The sequence below is a fragment of the Osmerus eperlanus genome, chromosome 20 (genome assembly GCF_963692335.1).
Source record: "Osmerus eperlanus chromosome 20, fOsmEpe2.1, whole genome shotgun sequence".
In the NCBI taxonomy this organism is placed as follows: domain Eukaryota; kingdom Metazoa; phylum Chordata; class Actinopteri; order Osmeriformes; family Osmeridae; genus Osmerus; species Osmerus eperlanus.
In genome coordinates, this window is record NC_085037.1 from 688,277 (window position 1) to 707,545 (window position 19,269).

Below are 19,269 nucleotides of genomic sequence, written 5' to 3' on the forward strand. Positions count from 1 at the left end.
AGCCAGTTGGGTTTCAGCTTGACACTGATAAACACTTTTGTCTTGTCACTGACTGTTGGTAGGTACCCGTATACAGTAAATACATACCTGAAAGGAATGACACCATGGGTTAACTTACATTTTATACATTTATCAATTATCAGACTATTTTACCCAAAGCATAATACAAATAGTCTATATAGAAAGTACAGCTGCAAATCAGTGATAAGAAGTGCATGATTCTACAGTATTTCAGTGGTTGGTGTCACAGCGAAGGACAGTGTTTATTTACATATAAAGTACTGATACGACCACATTGGTTTTTACTGTACTTAGAAAATAAACAGGCAGAGTTCCAAACTAAAATCCAACCCAGGAGGACATAGTTCTGTGTCTGAGTTTCTCGTTTCTCGAGACGTGACTGACCGTGTGGTTCATCTGTCTAGCGGGTCACTGTGGAACCCCAGAGCCCATCGTCAACGGGCAGATCATAGGAGAGAACTACAACTACAGAGGCAGCGTGGTCTACCAGTGCAACCCTGGCTTCCGCCTGATCGGGGTGTCCGTGCGGATCTGCGAGCAGGACCACCGCTGGTCCGGACGTACCCCCGTCTGTGTCCGTAAGTAACCGGGGCCGGACTGTGGAGCTGCAGTCCAAGTTAAACGCTTTAGTTTTTAGTAGGTACTGCAGCTGTTCCTGTGAAGTATGCAGGGCTCGAAATTACCTATGGCTGTTGGGAGGGGGGTTTTGGGTCCTCTATAAATGTTATCTATATAAACTCAAAAGACTATTTTGCTATCTTATCCATATCTTTTCCACTTTTTAATGTAGTAAAATCTTGTTTGGAAATTTGAAAGAGTTATACTATAATTTTAGAATTTTGATATTAATACAGTGTACTTCTTTGTTTTTGTAGCCATCACTTGCGGTCACCCTGGAAACCCTTCCTTTGGTGTCACCCAGGGAACGCAGTTCAACCTCAACGATGTTGTACGTTTTGTCTGCAATACCGGCTTCGTCCTACAGGGCTCTCTCATGTCTCACTGCCAGTCCAACGGCCAATGGAGCAACACTCTGCCCAAATGTAAAAGTACGTTGTGTGTGTGTTCAAAAAGGTCTCATGCAGATCTATCCTTCATATTTAAGTTACATTTACGTTGTTTGTGCTGTACCTGTGTATCTATATCCATTCTTGAAAAGGCACAAGTTTACCTGTGTGTGTGTGTGCGCGCACAGCTGTGTAAGTGTGTGTGTGGTTGCACACGTGTGTGTGTGTGTACCCGGAGCCCTTTTTGTTCTTCTAGTTCACGTCTTCACCACCCCAAATGCCCTCAATCAGAGCTAAGAGCCACAAAGAAACTAAGAGACATCTCCCTGGAGATAAGCTTTCTCCAGCGCCACATATTAGTGCAAATTGGAATGTGCCAAATGTAAAGAAAGGTTCCCTATGATTGAATTACCTCCCTCTCGCCCGCTACCTTGACCAGGGGAAGGTTCTGGATAATATTTACATGGCAGCACTATCTCTGCTAGCCTAGCCGCTGGGATGACTCTCATTACATTCCGCGTCTAACCTGTCTGTCAGGGGGCTCTCACACGGTTAATAACTCCAGCTGAAGACGGCATACCGAAGGCAGAGACCTTGGCAGGACTGTGAGAGAAACTAGTTCCCTTTTTAAACCTGTGCCTGTTTTTTTTAAATTATATTTTACGTCATCTCTGAAAGAAAATGATCCTCCTTTGAGAGGGAGAGGAGCTTTTAATTTTGCCTGGTGGCAGACACAGGCGATGCATCTAGGCGCCCGTGTCTGCCTCTCTAAGCCCCTCCGGCTCAGGGATTTGTGACAGGCGCAGAATGGGGCAGCTCACGAGGTCAGGCCCCTGATGTGACAACACAGTGACAAAGCGAATGGGCAGTTGAATGATGAGTTTGTTTTAACAGAGGGGGGAATTGAATACATTTCATTTTTTCCAAGTCTTTGTGAAAGAACTAGAAGGCCAGATGTGTGTGTGATATCCTGTCCTGGGGGGTGGGAGAGAATATTTGGCTGGTGCGTGTAAAAATATGCAAGATTTTGTCTCGGACGGATGCCTTAAATCTCTTCGCTTCGGCAGTGACATATTAGCATTGGCCTTGTTTCCATGCAGACGCTGACTTTGTGTGTGTGTGGGTGTGCTTGTGTGTGTGTGTGTTTGTTTGTGTGTGTGTGTGTGTGTGTGTGTGAGAGAGAGAGAGAGAGAGAGAGAGAGAGAGAGAGAGAGAGAGAGAGAGAGAGAGAGAGAGAGAGAGAGAGAGAGAGAGAGAGAGAGAGAGAGAGAGACAGACAGAGAGACAGAGAGACAGAGAGACAGAGAGACAGAGAGACAGAGAGACAGAGAGATATTGAGGGTAGAAAAGACAAAGAGAGAAAAATAGAAAGAGAGAGTGAAAGAGAGAGTAAAAGAGAGCGAGAGGAAAAGAGAGCGAGAGGTTTTTGGACCACATTAACCACCCTGGCGATGAGGAGAAATAAGCAGCTTAGGGGTCTTTTGTCATCTGATTCATCACCTTAATTACACCATTCAGCTCATATTTGGCTTTAGCTCCTCTGTCGACTGCAAACTATAAATGTTTACCCTCTCAGTGGAGAACGCTGCCCCGACAACACCTCATCCCTCGGCTCTCCTCTCCCTTTCTTCTCTAAGCGTGTCTCTCCCTCCCTCCCGCAACATCTCCCCTCCTCCCCCCAGCATAGCCTTCTTCCTTCCCCACCTCAGTCTTTCCATTCTCATATATGCAAAAGAAGGAAGAGAAGAGGAGGGGAATCGACGTTGAGGTAGTAAATTACAGTCGCTAACGTCTACCGATCGGCCTGTGTACGCGTGTCTGTTTTCCGAGTGTGTGCGTACGCGTGCTTGTGAAACGAAGAACAGACCAGTACACCTGTGCCCCCACCCCCTCCGCCCCGCTATGTGGGCAGGGTGGTGGCACGGCGCCAGGGGAACGAGGGCATGGCTGCCGTCCAGCTGCTCAGAGGAGAACGAAGATGAATCACCCCTGTCCTCTTCTTTCTCTTTTTATTGCTTTCACGGATTCTCTTGCTAGCCACGTCACTCCCTCTCTCTCTCTCTCTCTCTCTCTCTCTCTCTCTCTCTCTCTCTCTCTCTCTCTCTCTCTCTCTCTCTCTCTCTCTCTCTCTCTCTCTCTCTCTCTCTCTCTGTCTTTCTGTCCCTCTATCTCTCAGTGCCTGTCTTCTCTGTTCACCCCTGCCCAAACTTCCCTCAGTACATGCCCCCCCCCAATCTCACCCGCCCACCCCACACACCCCACCCATGTAATTTAGCTAACGTCCTCTGCCTAATGTGTTCAGGTGACTGCAGTGCCTCCCAGTAGTGAATGCCCTCTCTATAACCCAGACCTGGGAGACTAAGCTCTCCAGCAGTGCACCATCACCAGCTCAGCATGAACGAGCACTCTCTATGCATTCTGATTACACTGGAAGATGCAAATGACGGTGCTTTGGGTCAGAAAGGAAGGTATTACCGCAGGATATCTGAGGATGATTTAGCGTTTTTGGCTTGCTTGCGTGGAACGGAGGGAAGCTTTTAAAGACATTAGCATACAATGGGTTCATTACGGCTTTTTTGGAGAGTACAGTGTGGGAAGGGGGGGGGGAGATCTGGCAGGGTGCACAGGGTGCCTGATTCAGGAGCTTCGGAAGCGCTCGATACAGGCTCACAATTTGGCAGCTTGTGTTGATGTCCTCCAGTCCATCCTTCCCTTCTCCTCTCACATGCTGGAAGTAAAGAGATCAGATAAGAAGATAGACAGCAGAGTGAGGGCCGCTATGCTGTGAGAAATGGTCTGGTTTGTGTGTGCATGTGAGTGCGCTTCCATGTGTGTGTGTGTGTGTGTGTGTGTGTGTGTGTGTGTTGTACTTTGTGCCATAGGAACGGTCGCTGAAGGCTTATTGACAACATCTGTCATGAATTTTAATATCTGTCATCACCATCAGGGCTCTGTCTCCTTCTTTCTTCTCTCTCTCTCCCTCTCTCTCTTTCTCTCTCTCTCTCTCTCTCTCTCTCTCTCTCTCTCTCTCTCTCTCTCTCTCTCTCTCTCTCTCTCTCTCTCTCTCTCTCTCTCTCTCTCTCTCTGTATTTCTTTCTTTCTCTCTCTTTCTATCTGTTTTCTTTTTCTTTCTCACAGTTCTCTTGTCTCTTGCAGCTCTCGTTACTCATCATACACACATGCACACGCATACTCTCTTCCCTATCTCCTCCCCACCCTCCCTCCATCTGGTGTTAAACTGACACAGTGTCTCGTCTCTGTGCTCTCTGCTGGGCTGTTCATCCATCACTCCCCTCAGCGCTGCAGGGGCCAGCAGAGACGGCCTTCTAATGAAGCTAATGTTTGTTTCCTCACTCTCTCTCCTTCCTGCGGAGGGAGGGAGCGATAGACAGAGGCGGAGAAGGAATGTGAGAGGGAATAGATAACCGTAGGAAATCAAGGAAGAGATGGCTGGGCGGATGGACAGATGGATGAATGGATTCATTGATGGTTGGATTGATGGTTGATGGTTGGATGATTGGATGGATGAGTGGATGGATTGTTGGATGGATGGATTGATAGAGGGAGCAAAAGATGAGATGGACCGAAATACAAAACAAATGGAGAGAATAGACCGATGGAAACCAAGACCAGAAGCGTTTGCTTGGTTAGCCCTCCCAAGTATGGAGATTGGATCTAAGTTACTTTGGTTTAGGACAAAAGAGTTGAGAGTATCACAAAACACTATTAATCTGAATAAACTGGTGAGCTTGTATTGAACCAGGCTAGCGTGGCTGCGTGAATCAGTGTTCCTTTCTGCATGAAGACCCTGAACTACAATACCGTCGACAGCAGTGTAATATAAGACTGTCCATGTGTCTGACTCTCTCTCTGTCTTTGTCTTCTTCCCTCTCTCTTTGTTCTTTATCTCCCTTTCCCTCTATTTCCCCAACTCTTTATTTTTCTCTCTCCCGCTCTCCCTTTCTCACTCACTAACTCAATCACTCACTCTCTCTCTCTCTCACTCTGTCTCTCTCTCTCTCTCTCTCTCTCTCTCTCTGTCTCTCGCTCCTTCTCCCTCTCTCCTCCCTCCCCACCCTCCCTTTTTCCCTTATCCCCCCCCCCCCAGTTGTGAACTGTACAGAGCCGGGTCATGTAGAGAACAGTGTGCGGCAGGTGGTGGCCAGTGGTCCTCACCGCTACACCTTCCAGACGTCGGTGTCGTACAGCTGTAACCCTGGTTACTACCTGCTGGGAACCAGCACATTCAGCTGCCAGGGAGATGGAACCTGGGACCGCTCACTGCCCAAGTGTCTCTGTGAGTACACACACCTCACACACACACACAAACATCACACACCTCTCACACACACACATCATACACCCCTTACACACACCTCTCACACCAACACAGTAATGCGCATATCATAAATCTAATCAGTTGAAGACTTTATACAAAATTATTATTAGTCTTGCAAATGCTTAACTGTAAGTTTCACATGGCCAGAAGTTTTACAACATACAGAAGGAAATATATTGTTATAACGGTACATAAGTGGTTCTATATGTAATCATGTACGTCGGCAAACTTCCATCTCAGCCTCATGAATTTAGTTTGTCTTAATGTCATAATAGTTACATAATTTCACACAATTTACATTTTGCACCATCAGACACCAGATCGGCACCAACCACTGACTCAATTATGCATTTATTCCACCCACATCATAGAGCCGCTCTCACCCACGTCTTCATTCATTACATGAGAAAGATATCAAATTGTAATTTTTCGAGCATTACACCAGATCCTTAGCTGGTACCCCAAAACATGAACTGGTACCTCAGAACCTTAGCTGGTATCTCAGTCTTAGCCCTGATACTCTAATAGCTTTTTATTCGATTTATTCTAATTGTTGTATTTATTTACTCAATTGTTTTATTAAATAAAAGAAGAATAAAAAGCATCTTAATCATTTTGATTCTAGTTCGGTCCAATATTGATTATTGATTGATGTCTCCAGTTTTACGTACGTTTAATTTGACTGTTTCTATGATGCCGTGGAGAGATGCAGAACTTTGAACCTGTTGACACATAACCCGTTTATATGAATTCATTCCTCCTCTCATTCTTCCTCTCCTCCATCTCCCTCCTCCTTCTCTCCCCCTCCTCCCATCACTGCGCGCCCCGGGCCTGTGATTGGACAGTGGTGCTGTGCGAGCGTCCCAGCATGCCCCCCTACGCCCAGATCTCCGGTGACAGGAGGACGGTGGGTTCAGTCATCCGCTTCAGTTGCATCGGCCAGCGCTCCGTGGTGGGCAACACCACGCGCATGTGCCAACTGGACGGCCAATGGAGTGGCTCGCTACCTCACTGCTCCGGTACGGACAACTTGCCTGACCCGGTACCGGGATTTGGGAACATTCCACCTGTTTGGTTATCTCATCATGACTGGGAGAAGAGGCGATTTAGAGAAGGTCTCCTTAGGTCTTCCTCCCAGCGTTCTACCACCTAGAGCACTAGTGCTGGAGCGTTGATTGGACTGTCAGAAATCCGGATACTTCCAAATCCGCGCCCACCCCCCCGCCCACCGCCCGTGTTACCGTCTTCACAATCCCTTCATATGAAAAGAGATCTTCTTTTATGACAAAGGGATTTTTCCGACAGACAGAACACCAGACAAGGTCAACAGATCAATAGGAACAATAGCTATGACATTGTTGCTCATCTTCTCCACCTCCGTCTCCCTCTTAGCACTGATCTGCAACTGATCCCATCTACAAATCACTGTCTAGCAGCCCCAGCGAAGCTCAAGGGTGTGTGTGTGGTGTGTGTGTGCGCGTTCTCAAGGGTAAAAACTGTGTCCTCTATAAAGCTGCTTTAATCTTCTCCCATTAGTCTGAGGGACAGGAGTGTCCCATGATCCAGACCCTGTTATGAGAAACTGTCCACAGCTATAAAGACATCACCCTGTCCTTCTTCTGTGATGACACACACACACACACCAAAGACCACACTGAAAACATACATATACAGACACATACACTGACAGAAACTCGCAAACGTGAAGAACACCCAGGCCCCACAAACCCACGCACACACAATATAGTAAAAAAGATCTCTGACAGTTTAATGTCACAATTCACGACATTCATATATCCCAGAGATTGCTGTCTTTCTCTCAGCAGAAGATGAAACAGTTGTTTTTACACAGATTTCCTGCTCCGCCACAGAGCTGAACACTAGTAAAGCTAGTCGACCAGAAGCCTGTGAAAACAGATATACACAATGTCTCTAAACGCCTGGTAATGGTTCATAGCGCATGTGGGAATAGGTTGGTTTATAGCGATCAGACCAGAGAAAACGATATTGAGCTTCATGTTGTATCCTCGTCCCTGAAACAAATATTCAATTTGGTTATTCTCCTTCAGTGGTTGCTGTTGCAAACACTCTTAACTTAGCGCTGAAATAAAACTTAAATATTAGTGCTGTCAAACGCTAAAAATATTTAATCGTGATTAATCGCATTTAATCGCACATTTTTATCTATTCTAAATGTCCCTTGATTTCTTTTTGTCACATACTTTTTTTCTCATTTTAATGCTCTTATCAACATGGAAAAGTCTATTGGATTGCTTAGTTTGTGCAATTGTGTTTTTTTTTTTTTGAAAACAACATTGCAACATTGCCTGGCTTTGACGAGGGGGCAGAGAATTCACAGACTGGACGTGCTGCGATTATAGCTCAGTTCACAACGACAAAACACACAGATCAATTTGGTCTTGTCAATGGAACCATTTGGCAACTTTTTAAAAGCAACCTTGCCATTCAGAATCTTATTGGCATCCATTTGGGAGTCTCGCGCTCGCTATCCACTCAAAACGTAACGTTAGCCTACTACTCTTTAGCCGGCTCGCAAACCCAAACAAGTGTGTGCGGCGTGCCTGTTGTTTTGTCAGTAGTTGTTGCAACGGCATGTGAAAAAAACTAAAAAGTTTGCTAGGCCAAAAAGAACGTGATCTCGTGATAACATTTTTTACGCCGTTAAGATGGGTTTGCGTTAACGCCGTTAGTAGGTGCGTTCGTCATGGACTGCAGCTGCATGAAACGACCGGCGAGAGTAGCCTCTTGCAGTCGGGGAGGGGTTAAAAAACGCCTCCTTAAAGTCGGACATTCCTGCTTCTCGTGGTTTGCTGCGTTGACGTCAGTCATGGCAGATCAAGCGCTGTTTGCTTACTTTACTTTATTTATAATTAAACTTAGTCTTTCCGTTAGTGAAGAGGCGAACTCAAACCCTTTCTTCAACCAATTTTTTATTCAATTAAACTGTTTGGTCCGGATTTGAGCATTGGCGAAACTGAAGGTGTCAGAATAATTACAAAACACGCGTCAAAGTTGTCGTGTGTGAGTCTGGCCAATCATGAAATAGCTGTGTCGTCATTAGAACCCGTGCAGTTGCTCTTGAGAAAATGCGCTCACCTACACAGCCGGCAGTTCTCGAATCGATCTCACGGTACTTTGATGGCTATGTCACAGTGACTTAGCCTCGGCGCCGTCTCAAGTCGGACAAAAAGTCTAACCAGAATTCACTGTTTCAAGTCAGCCGGCTGCATCGCTGCATGAAGTCAGTCCATGTCTAACGCACCTAATAACGCGTTTAACTGACAGCACTATTAAATATTCATAAATGCTACAAACAAAAAATACAAGATGTACTTGAGGATTCATTCAACAGCTTTGTTTGGCCACACCCACTAATGTTTGTGTAACGGAATGTTCTCTGGTGTTCCAGGGGAGTCGGCGGGTCTTTGCGGGGACCCTGGCATCCCGGTTCATGGGATCCGTCTTGGGGAAGAATTCTCTGTGAGCAGCATGGTCCGGTTCAGCTGTGAGCCCGGCTACGTTCTGACGGGTTCCCCAGAGAGAACCTGCCAGCCCAACAGCACCTGGACCGGAACCCAGCCTGAGTGTCAGGGTGAGAGGAACCACACACACACACACACACACATTGCTAAATATCCTCACACAGACACACATACAGAAACACACCCAAACTTGAACACAAATGCATCCTGACAGGGGGTAGAAATAACAGACAGAGAGAAAGAGAGAGAAAGAGAGACAGATCCACGGGTAAAAGAGAGGGGGAGAACCAAAGAGGGATATTGAAAGTAGAGGGAGGAAATGTGTACAAGTGTGTTTGGGGGTGTCTGTGTACGTTCAAGTGTGTATGTGTGTTTGCCTGTGTTCTTGAAAGAAAGTGGGTGTGTGCACATGTGTGTATTGATGTCCTGGAGCTCCCTCAGTGCTGACGGCTGTCTGGGAGCCAGAACATAGAGACCTTGAAACGAGTGCGATCGATCAGAGAAAAACATGCCAGCCAAACATTCACAGACCACAGACGTGACAAAGGCACAAAGAGCTCCAGACTGCGACAGCTGTAGTCTTCTCTCCTGCCTTCCCACTGTACAGGTGTTCTACCACTAAAGGAGAGAGAGAGAGAGTGAGGAAAGGGCGGGGAGAGAGAGAGAAATAGACAGATGTGTAGTCACACCGCATTCCCATTGTGTTTCATGGGAGTTCGTTTTCAGGAGCAGAGTTTATTGAGGAGAGATAAGTTACGTATCCACCCCTCCTGCCTCCACCCGTCTGTCTTTCTGTCGTCTTCTATTTTCCTCAATCATACATCTCTACCCTTTCTTACTTTCTCTTCATCTCTCTCTGTCTCTCTCTCTTTCCCTTTCTCCCTCCATTTCTCTCTCCCTCGCGGTCTCTCCATGTCTCTGTCACTCCATGCCCTCTGTCTGGCCTGCCCGCTGTTTGCGGGGGGCCACCTGTTCGTGGTTGGCATAGACATCAAGGGTTCCTCCACAGCTGGTCATTAACTCAGAGCCCCTAAGGGGCCTTCTGCCTGGACTGGACTAGGGCAAGCTGGGGCTGGACTGGGGATAGGAAAGGCTGGGGCTGGACTGGACTAGGGCAGGCTGGGGCTGGACTAGGGCAGGCTGGGGCTGGACTAGGGCAGGCTGGGGCTGGACTGGACTAGGGCAATCTGGGGCTGGACTGGGGATAGGAAAGGCTGGGGCTGGACTGGACTAGGGCAGGCTGGGGCTGGACTAGGGCAGGCTGGGGCTGGACTAGGGCAGGCTGGGGCTGGACTGGACTAGGGCAGGCTTGGGCTGGACTGGGGATAGGAAAGGCTGGGAGAGAATGATAAAAATAGAAGAGGGAACAGATGAGAGGGACTTGGAGTTCTAGCAAATAGAGAATGAAAGGGGGAGAGAGATGGATGGAGGTTCACAGGGACGCAGAGAGACCCAGACAGAAAGAGAGTGAGAGGATGAGAGGGGCAGCTTGAGAAGTAGCTCTCATGTATAATTCATCCCTTCATTTCTGCTCTGTCCAGCACTGCCAAGGCCAGTACTGCAGACAGGGTCTCTCAGACACTCACACACATGCGCGTGCGCATACACACACACAAACACACACACACCGATCACACCCACGCACACACACTCACACACATACATACGGGCTAACACACAAACACTCACAAAAACCACACACAGTTACTCATACACACACATACACACGGGCAAACGCACGCCCTTACACGCACACACTCTCACACATGCATGCACACAGACACGCACTTTCACATGCTAATATCACTTCACTCTCTCTCCCTCTCTCTCCCTCTCTCTCCCTCTCTCTCCCTCTCTCTCCCTCTCTCTCCCTCTCTCTCCCCACCTCAGTGATCTCATGTGGGAACCCAGGAACTCCTAAGAACGCCCAGATCCTGGTCCACGAGGGCCTGACCTTCTCCCGCTCCATCGCCTACACCTGCCGAGACGGCTACTACTCCAACGGTCTCCTCACCCGCCACTGCACGGTCAACGGGACCTGGACCGGGAACATGCCCGAGTGCACCGGTACGGACCTTCACCCCGACCGCTCGCCCTCGCGCTCAGCCCAGCACCCACCACACACATTCAGCTCACTAGTGCCTCGCTCCTCCTCCGTCCTTTCTGGATGTTGACTGGTACGGGTCTGGATCATTCCTGCCCTATGTGGGCACCTTAAACGGTCCTTTTTATCTCTGTGTTGGTCCTTTTAGTCTCTATGTTTTGTCGGAATATGTGTGGGGGAAGCATTCTTGGAAAACTTGAGTGGTGTGTGTGTGTGTGTGTGTGGAGGATCAAGGGGCTTACATCAAATGGGTCTGTGTAAGGGGCCAAGCGGGATAATGAGGTTCTGTAGCCTATTGTACTGTGTGGTATGTGTGTGGGGAGGAAGAGAGGGGGGGGGGGGGTCACACATGAGTGAGAGTCACATGTCTGTGTGTGTGCGCAGCTCAAGCTTCACCTGAATGGCGGGGGGGGGGGTAATGGAGAAGAGCTTCTGTGTCCTCAGAGAGTGCAGCCTGACTGACAGGTCTCTAGCACAGACACACACAAAGCGATTCCGCTAGACAGCCTAAAGACCTGCAGCAAATAGGGGTGACGCTGTACCATTACGGCTCAAAGAACCCCAGCTGCACTCTACTCTATGGAACATTACATTGAGCCACAGTCACTGCATGTAGATGGCCATTGCGGCTCCAAGAGGGAGAAACTATCCACATCAGAGCAATTGGATTGCAGGTAAGCTATATTTATAGAAAGCCATCATGGGTTCCCAGTTTCACAACCCTATATGGAATATTACAGATAAACTCAGTCATAGAATCGGTTGTATTACGATACTTTGAGGGCAATATGAGCTCACTCCATTGTAGAGTTTTGACATCCCAAACTCCTGTAGCGATTACTAGAAATATTCTTCTGTCCGTAGACATCCATTATGGCTCTAGGCATCTTCTCTCTGCCCTATGGGAAATATAGCTGTTTGTTCGGCAACAGGCGGCCATGATGGCTCCTGGAGGCCCACTTTTCCCGTCCCACCTGTAGGGATATTTCCACAGATAGCTCAGTCATAGTCCAACATTGTGCTCCTCATGTCTGGAGGGCGGTGTGTGGTATTGAGTCACAGACTGGATGAAGGTTGTCCCTCGCTCCTCTCTCTGGAGGACATTCCAGTGATGCTGAGAGTATGGTGTCATACCGACAGCACTGGAGCTGCAAGAAATGGGGAGATACTCTAGAACTCACGCCTCACCGCAGCAAAAAATGGAGGGTGAAGATATGAAAATAGTGTAGCCGGTTCAGTCATTTTGCTTTGTACAAAGTTTGCAAACGTCTGTCCCGACAGTACATGTGTGTCACAAATGTCAATATTGGTAGTATAACAATGCTCAATAGCCTGTCTCTTCGCCAAGTATCGCTAGACTCTGAGGACAAGACAAGGGTGCTATCTTGGTTTCTAGACAGTTAACTTTTACTGTGATCTGATTGGCAGTGGGTTCTGAGAAGGACTTAGCTACATACGGCCCATATACCAGTTAATTAACTTCATGGTCTCATCTAGTGTGATTTAAACTGTTTACTCTCCTTCATCCGGTCCCTGGTCGAATATAGATTTTTTTCTTCTTCAAATCGAGGGAAAATCGAGGCAAACTAAATCATAAAAGAGTATCTCTCAGAAATGACGGATTGAGGATGAGGAACTTGAGAGGGGAAATCCAATGGACATTTTTCAAGGACTTGATTGGTTGAATGATTTTGAATTTTCCTCTTTCTTTCTCTCTCTCTCTCTCTCTCTCTCTCTCTCTCTCTCTCTCTCTCTCTCTCTCTCTCTCTCTCTCTCTCTCTCTCTCTCTCTCTCTCTCTCTCTCTCTCTCTCTCTCTCTCTCTCTCTCTCTCTCTCTCTCACTCTCTCTCACTCTGCCCCCACTTCCTATGGCTACCCCCTCCTTACCTCTGACTTACTTCCTTACCCCTCTCCCTTCACCGTTCTCTCCTTCTTTACCGTTCTTCTTTCTCTCTCCCAACTTGATCTACCTCCAATCCTCCCTCCTTCCATTTTTCTCTCCTTCCTTCCCCCTTTCCCTCCATTTCTCTCTCTCGTCCCCCTCCAACCCACTACTCCTCCCTCCATCCTTCTCTCCATCCTTCTCCGTCTCTATTCTTCTTTCACTTCCTCTCTCCATCTCACTCTACCTCCACCCCCTGACCACCACTCCCCTCCCCTTAGTGATCAACTGTGGCGACCCTGGCGTGCCAGCCAATGGCGTGCGAGTGGGCAGGGACTTCATCTACAACAACACGGTGAGCTACCAGTGTTCCCCGGGGTTCAACATGGACGCCGACCGCGCCTCCACGCTGGTGTGCACCAAGGACCGCACCTGGAATGGAACCAAACCACTCTGCAAGGGTAGGTCACACACACAAAAACTTGCATGCATGCATACACACCTGCCTCACAAAGCACACAGGCCCACGTACACTTGTAGCAGCCACAGAGACACAGGGCTGAGATGAGTAGAATGCAATTTGCACTCTCTTATTCTGTCGTATTCTCTCTTTGTTTTTCTGTCTCTTTATCTTTCCGTCTCTTTGTCTTTCTCTCTCTCACTCTCTCTGCGTCTCCCTCTGCCTCAAGGCTTTCTCCCCTATGAGCACTGATTTGTATACACACCTGCACACACACATACACACATACACTCACATAAGTAGCAGGAAGGAATATTTCAACAGGAGTAGTAAATACTGAAGTCTCCCTGTCTTGTCTCTTCCTTGTGTCCTCCTAGCAATCATATGCGGAGCCCCGCCCCCCATCCCTAACGGACAGGTGGTGGGCGGAGACTTCAGCTGGGGCTCCAGCATCAGCTACGCCTGTAACCAAGGTTACCAGCTGTCCTTGCCCACGGTGCTCACCTGCCAAGGCAACGGAAACTGGAGCGGAGAGCTGCCACAGTGCTTTCGTAAGGGCCACCATCTTGGACCTGTTCAGCTGAGTCACAGTGCTTACTGTAGCACTGCAGTCAGGCCATCAGCAAAAAATCTAATAAATGATGTATACATATACATCATAGAGTGACTGTCATCTGGACGATGAAATGCTTGAGACAAGACTTCGTTTCACATGTTCACCATCTGTGTTTTGAATTTGTGTTTGAATCTCGTTTCAATAACTTGTATTTGCCCCCCCCCCCCTCCCTGTCAAATCTCTCCCTGCTGTGTCTTCCTCGCCCACTGTCCTCCTGCTCCATCTTCCCCTTCTGCCCTCCCTTCCTCTCCCCCCATGCTCCCCCCCCCCCCATCCTCCCCCACAGCGGTGTTCTGTGGTGACCCTGGCTCCCCGGCTCAGGGCAGGAGAGAGGACCGGGGCTTCACCTACCTCTCCTCCGTCTCATTCTCCTGCTACCCCCCCCTGGTGCTGGTGGGCTCTGCCCGCCGTTACTGCCAGTATGACGGCACCTGGAGCGGTACACAACCCTCCTGCATAGGTGGGCCTCCACACACACACACACACACACACCATACACACACAACCCTCCTGCATAGGTGGGCCTCCACACACACACACACACACACACACACACACCATACACACACAGCCCCCCTGCATAGGTGGGCTTCCATACACACACACACACAAGCATGCAAGCATGTATGCACATACACTCTGACACAATCCTCCTGTATAGGTGGGTTTCCATATACAGAGTACGCACACACACACTCACACATACATAATTTCTCTTACACACACACACACACACACATATTGGACTAATCAGGTTTGAGCCTTTACAACAGCAGTTGATTGAAAGTTGAACGTGTGTGTGTGTTCCAGACCCCAGTCACACCACATGTGTGGACCCTGGGACACCCCTGTTTGGGAACCTCAACAACACCCAGGGCTACCAGGTAAGACCTGACCCCCCACCCCACCCCCCCACACGGCAGGGAACACACACAAAGTGATGGTTGAAACTTGGTTTAACTTCTTTTTGTGTCATTTTGAGTAAATGTGTGTGTGCCTGTCTGTGTGTGTGTTTGTGTGTATTTCCCTTTGCAGATCAGCAGCACAGTGTTCTTCAGCTGTAGGAATGGATACCTGCTCCAGGGATCCATCACCCGTACCTGTCTCCCCAACCTCACCTGGAGTGGACTTCAGCCCGAATGCATAGGTCAGCACCTGTCAATCACCCAGCACATGTCAATCAACTAGTACCTGTCAATCAGCCAGCACCTGTCAATCAACTAGTACCTGTCAATCAGCCAGCACCTGTCATCCCACCAATACCCGCCAATGAATTAGTACATATCAATAAAACAAACTGACAGTACCTATCAACCAATTGATCAATCGTTTACTATATAGTTAGTAATTAGTAGCGATAACTCGGTCAATTAGGATATACTTTTATTACTATTCATCTATCAGTTCGTCGGCTAGAGATAACGTCTCCTATCCTCCTGTCCTCTCCCCCCTCCTTGCCTTCTTCTCTTCTCTTGTCTTCCCTTCTCCTCTGTTCTTTTTTCTCCTCTCCTCCCTCCCCTCCTTCTCTCTTCTCCTCCTCCCTCTCTCCAGCCCACCACTGTAGCCAGCCAGAGTCTCCAGCCCAGGCTGACGTGAGTGCGATAGAGCTGCCGTCCCTGGGCTACACCCTCATCTACACCTGCCAGCCGAGCTTCTACCTGGCTGGGGGCTCCGAACACAGGACCTGCAGGTCAGACGGGAGCTGGACCGGCAAGGCCCCCTTCTGTGCAGGTATGGAACACACTCACACGAATGCACACTGGACATATCAATACACACGCATCGGGTGTCATCGGATTTACACGGTACATATATGCACACGTGTGCATCTGTGAAGATGCCCATGTGTGTGTAAACTTCGTGTTCTGGACTCTCCAGCATTTGTCCACGATTCACCAGCATTTTTCCAGGATTCCATGATTCACCTACCCCGTGGTTGTTATCCAGAATAGCTCACTGATGCTGAGCCTGATGCCTGGTGTTCCTGCTGATTCCCAGGCCTAACGTGTGGAATTAGAGGAATAAGATAATGCTGATAAATGACTGTGTTAACACACACTTAGTCACACGCACCAACACGCCAAAACAGCGCCCTCCATCCATCACGCAATTACAAGACAGGCACTCTCACGCGTTGACAAACACACCAGTAGACACACAGACACGCACAACATGCACCCTCACATGCACACACACATGCACACACACACACACAACAACATTAGCAAAGGCCCAAACCTGATTAGTCCAATGTATCGTATTGATTAGGTTAGCGAGAAACCGGGCCTTATGAATGGGTAGTCTGTGTTAACAAGGTCTGCTAGATAAATAGAGTGCATTAAAACACCCTGGGGCATAGGCCTAAATACATACAGGAAAAATGGAGTCATGGACAGACAATTATCTATGTCAGATAAATGCTAATGGGGTAAGAGGAGAGAAATGTTTGTGGCTGGGTGGGTTGGTGGGGAGTGGAGTGGTTGATGGATACTACTGTAGGGCAGGGCGCTGGTGAAATATGGAGGCGATAGCCAGGGTACTTTTAAGGCCTGCCATTAAAAGTGAAGGGAGGAGAGAGAGAGAGAGAGGTGAGGAGGAGAGACTGAAAGAGGAAGAGAGAGGTGGGGTGTGAAGAGAAAGTGGGATTAGTAAGACAGTAGGAGGGACAAATGGAGAAAGGATCGAGGGGCAAAGACGGAAAGGAAGAGATACAGAGAGAGAGAGAGAGAGAGAGAGAGAGAGAGAGAGAGAGAGAGAGAGAGAGAGAGAGAGAGAGAGAGAGAGAGCGCGAGAGAGAGAGACAGAGAGACAAAGAGAGAGAGAGAGACAGAGAGAGAGAACAGTAGCCTAGAGAAGGCAGGATATTAACAGCACCTGTGGGAGAACTGACAGAGGAGCTGCTCAAAGCCATGACAGCCAATAAAGCAATGGGTTTACACACAGGATGTATGTGTGTGTGTGTGTGTGTGTGAGAGAGTGTTTGTTTCTCTCAGTTTCTTTGTGTTCTCCTGTTCTGAGCTCTCTGTGTGACCAAGGTCTCTAGGAGAGACACATTAGCATCCCTGTTTGTTGTGGGTGCCTTTACCTTCCTGTTTGGATGTCTGTTTTTTTGTTCACCTCCCCAAATGACAGGACCAGTAAGGCATTATCTAGCTGCCTTCTCCGCTGCACTGAAACCCAGGGTTGATATACTGTCGGCCGTATGGGCCAGAGCACATGGCTCTTCGTCAACATGACTCAACCTATCCTGTCGTCGCCTTTGACAACACTCGCTCCCGGGGATTATTTGCAGCAGCAGGAAGTGCTGATTGTGACTTCCTGCTCCTGTTTTGTTGTTGTTAGCTTGACTTCATTGTCGGTATTGGAAGGACAGCTTTGTTTCATTTTGAATGATAGTCTACATCTCAGACTACATGTCAGCCTCTATCTCAGTCTACGTCTCAGGCTATATCTCAGTCTACATCTCAGTCTACATCTACATCTAATTTTATATCTCAGCCTACATATACATCTCATTTTATAGCTCAGCCTGCATCTGTCTACATCTCAGTCTACATCTCAATCATGTACATCTCAGTCTGCATCTCAGTCTGCATCTCAGTCTGCATGTCAGTCATGTACATATCAGGGTAAAATCCTAACAGGACCTGCTTGTATTGTTGCAGCTGATAACCGTCCCAGTGGGAAGACAGGGTTGGGAACAGTGCAGGAGCAGCCCAACTCCAAACTACCAGGTAAACTCAGGCACATGCTCACCATGGTTCTATTAAGACTCCAGCAATTTTGGAGAATCACATTTTTGAACTGTTTTAATGCTAACCTTATTATATTACCCTCAATCCTTCTCCCTCCCTCCCTCCCCCCCTCCCCCCCTCCCTCCCCCAGTCCCTGGTGGGGTGTTTGCTCAGAACTCTCTGTGGCGGGGCTCCTATGAGTACCTGGGGAAGAAGCAGCCCGCCATGCTCAGCATCACCACCTTCGAGCCCCTCAGCAACCGCGTGAACGGAACGCTCATCGACCACAGCGGCGTGGAGCTAAAGCTGGCCGGTACGTGAAGGAAACACTCCTCGATCCTCCATCTCAAATCATGCTTCTTCTTTTTTTTTTTTTTTTTTGCATGAAAAGGAAATATACAGTTCTGTGCAGAGGTCAGGCATCTGAGATTTGTTATGTCTGACCACTGTGTCCTGACTGCGTGGTGGAAAGATGACCAGCGTGTCCTGCGTGTCCTGTGTCTCTCCAGGGGTCTACAAGAAGGAGGAGGCTCAGCTACTGCTGCAGGTGCACCAGATCCGAGGACCCGTGGAGATCTTCGTCAACAAGTTCAAAACCGACAACTGGTCCCTGGATGGCCATGTAAGTACACCGTGGAGGTCACGTTCAGTAGTGGACACGCGCACACATGAACACACACACACGCATACGCACAAGTCATCTATAGTCCATCCTATGCATGTATGGATGAACGCATGCTCAGACACAAATAGACCTCTCACACACACATAGACAACCACCCCCTCACACACACACACACACACACACACACACTCTCTCACACTCACACACTCTCACACTAACCCTGTCACTCTGGGGAGATGTAAGGCCCGGGGAGAGTTTTCTCTTTAATTAAAATGTCAGTTAAATCATTGCTTGGTAATCAGGGCTAGACAGCCCCCCTGTCCCCCCCTCCCTCCCCCTCCTCCTCCCCTCCCCTAACTCAGCACCCCCTCTTCCCACCTCCATCACCTCTAATGCTTCCCAGACCAGATCATTCAAGGAACGGGCCGCACTGTTGCGTGTGCGCACATTCCCGCTCGACCTTCTCTCTCCGCGTGTCCCGGAAAAAAAAGACGCTTCAGTCTCAGCCTGCCTTGTGTCACGTCCTGTGTTCGGCGCGGCGAGGGCCGTGTCGGACACTGGGATGGCGCGCCGCAGAACGGGGGGGCCTCTAACACGCCCGTGCTCCTCCTCCCCTCCCCAGGTCTCCTACATCTCCTCATCCAACGCCTTCGTCTACCAAGGCTTCGTCAGAGGGAAGGGGTTCGGCCAGTTTGGTCTTCAGAGACTGGGTGAGTCGGGTGGACAAAGAGGGATAGGCGTGTGAGTTTGAGACATACAGTAGGTGTATGGGTTTATAATAGGGATACAGATGCATGTGGGTTAGGTGCGTTACAGAGAGAACCGGGTGTTAGTTTGAAAGGTAGAGATAGGTGTGTTGGTTTGAAAGACAGAGATAGGTGTGTTATTCTGAGATGGTTTCGTGTGTCAGTTGGAAACTGGAGTCATTGGTGTGTGCAAGTGTGTGTATGTGAGTGGGAGGGTTACTATTCCACTCAA

At 48.6% G+C, this 19,269-nt stretch overlaps 1 protein-coding gene across 1 annotated transcript in view; it reads left to right on the forward strand.

Moving 5' to 3' along the window:
- csmd2 (CUB and Sushi multiple domains 2) overlaps window positions 1-19,269 on the forward strand; it is a 202,392-nt gene that overhangs the window by 177,665 nt on the left and 5,458 nt on the right. Inside the window, exons 37-52 of the mRNA XM_062446030.1 lie at window positions 426-599; window positions 897-1,070; window positions 5,137-5,325; window positions 6,213-6,386; window positions 8,798-8,980; window positions 10,761-10,937; window positions 13,138-13,317; window positions 13,694-13,867; window positions 14,219-14,392; window positions 14,743-14,816; window positions 14,968-15,079; window positions 15,484-15,663; window positions 17,598-17,666; window positions 17,818-17,979; window positions 18,176-18,288; window positions 18,914-19,001. Of these exons, the coding sequence (XP_062302014.1) occupies window positions 426-599; window positions 897-1,070; window positions 5,137-5,325; window positions 6,213-6,386; window positions 8,798-8,980; window positions 10,761-10,937; window positions 13,138-13,317; window positions 13,694-13,867; window positions 14,219-14,392; window positions 14,743-14,816; window positions 14,968-15,079; window positions 15,484-15,663; window positions 17,598-17,666; window positions 17,818-17,979; window positions 18,176-18,288; window positions 18,914-19,001 (2,397 nt within the window). The remainder of the gene's footprint in view (window positions 1-425; window positions 600-896; window positions 1,071-5,136; window positions 5,326-6,212; window positions 6,387-8,797; window positions 8,981-10,760; window positions 10,938-13,137; window positions 13,318-13,693; window positions 13,868-14,218; window positions 14,393-14,742; window positions 14,817-14,967; window positions 15,080-15,483; window positions 15,664-17,597; window positions 17,667-17,817; window positions 17,980-18,175; window positions 18,289-18,913; window positions 19,002-19,269) is intronic.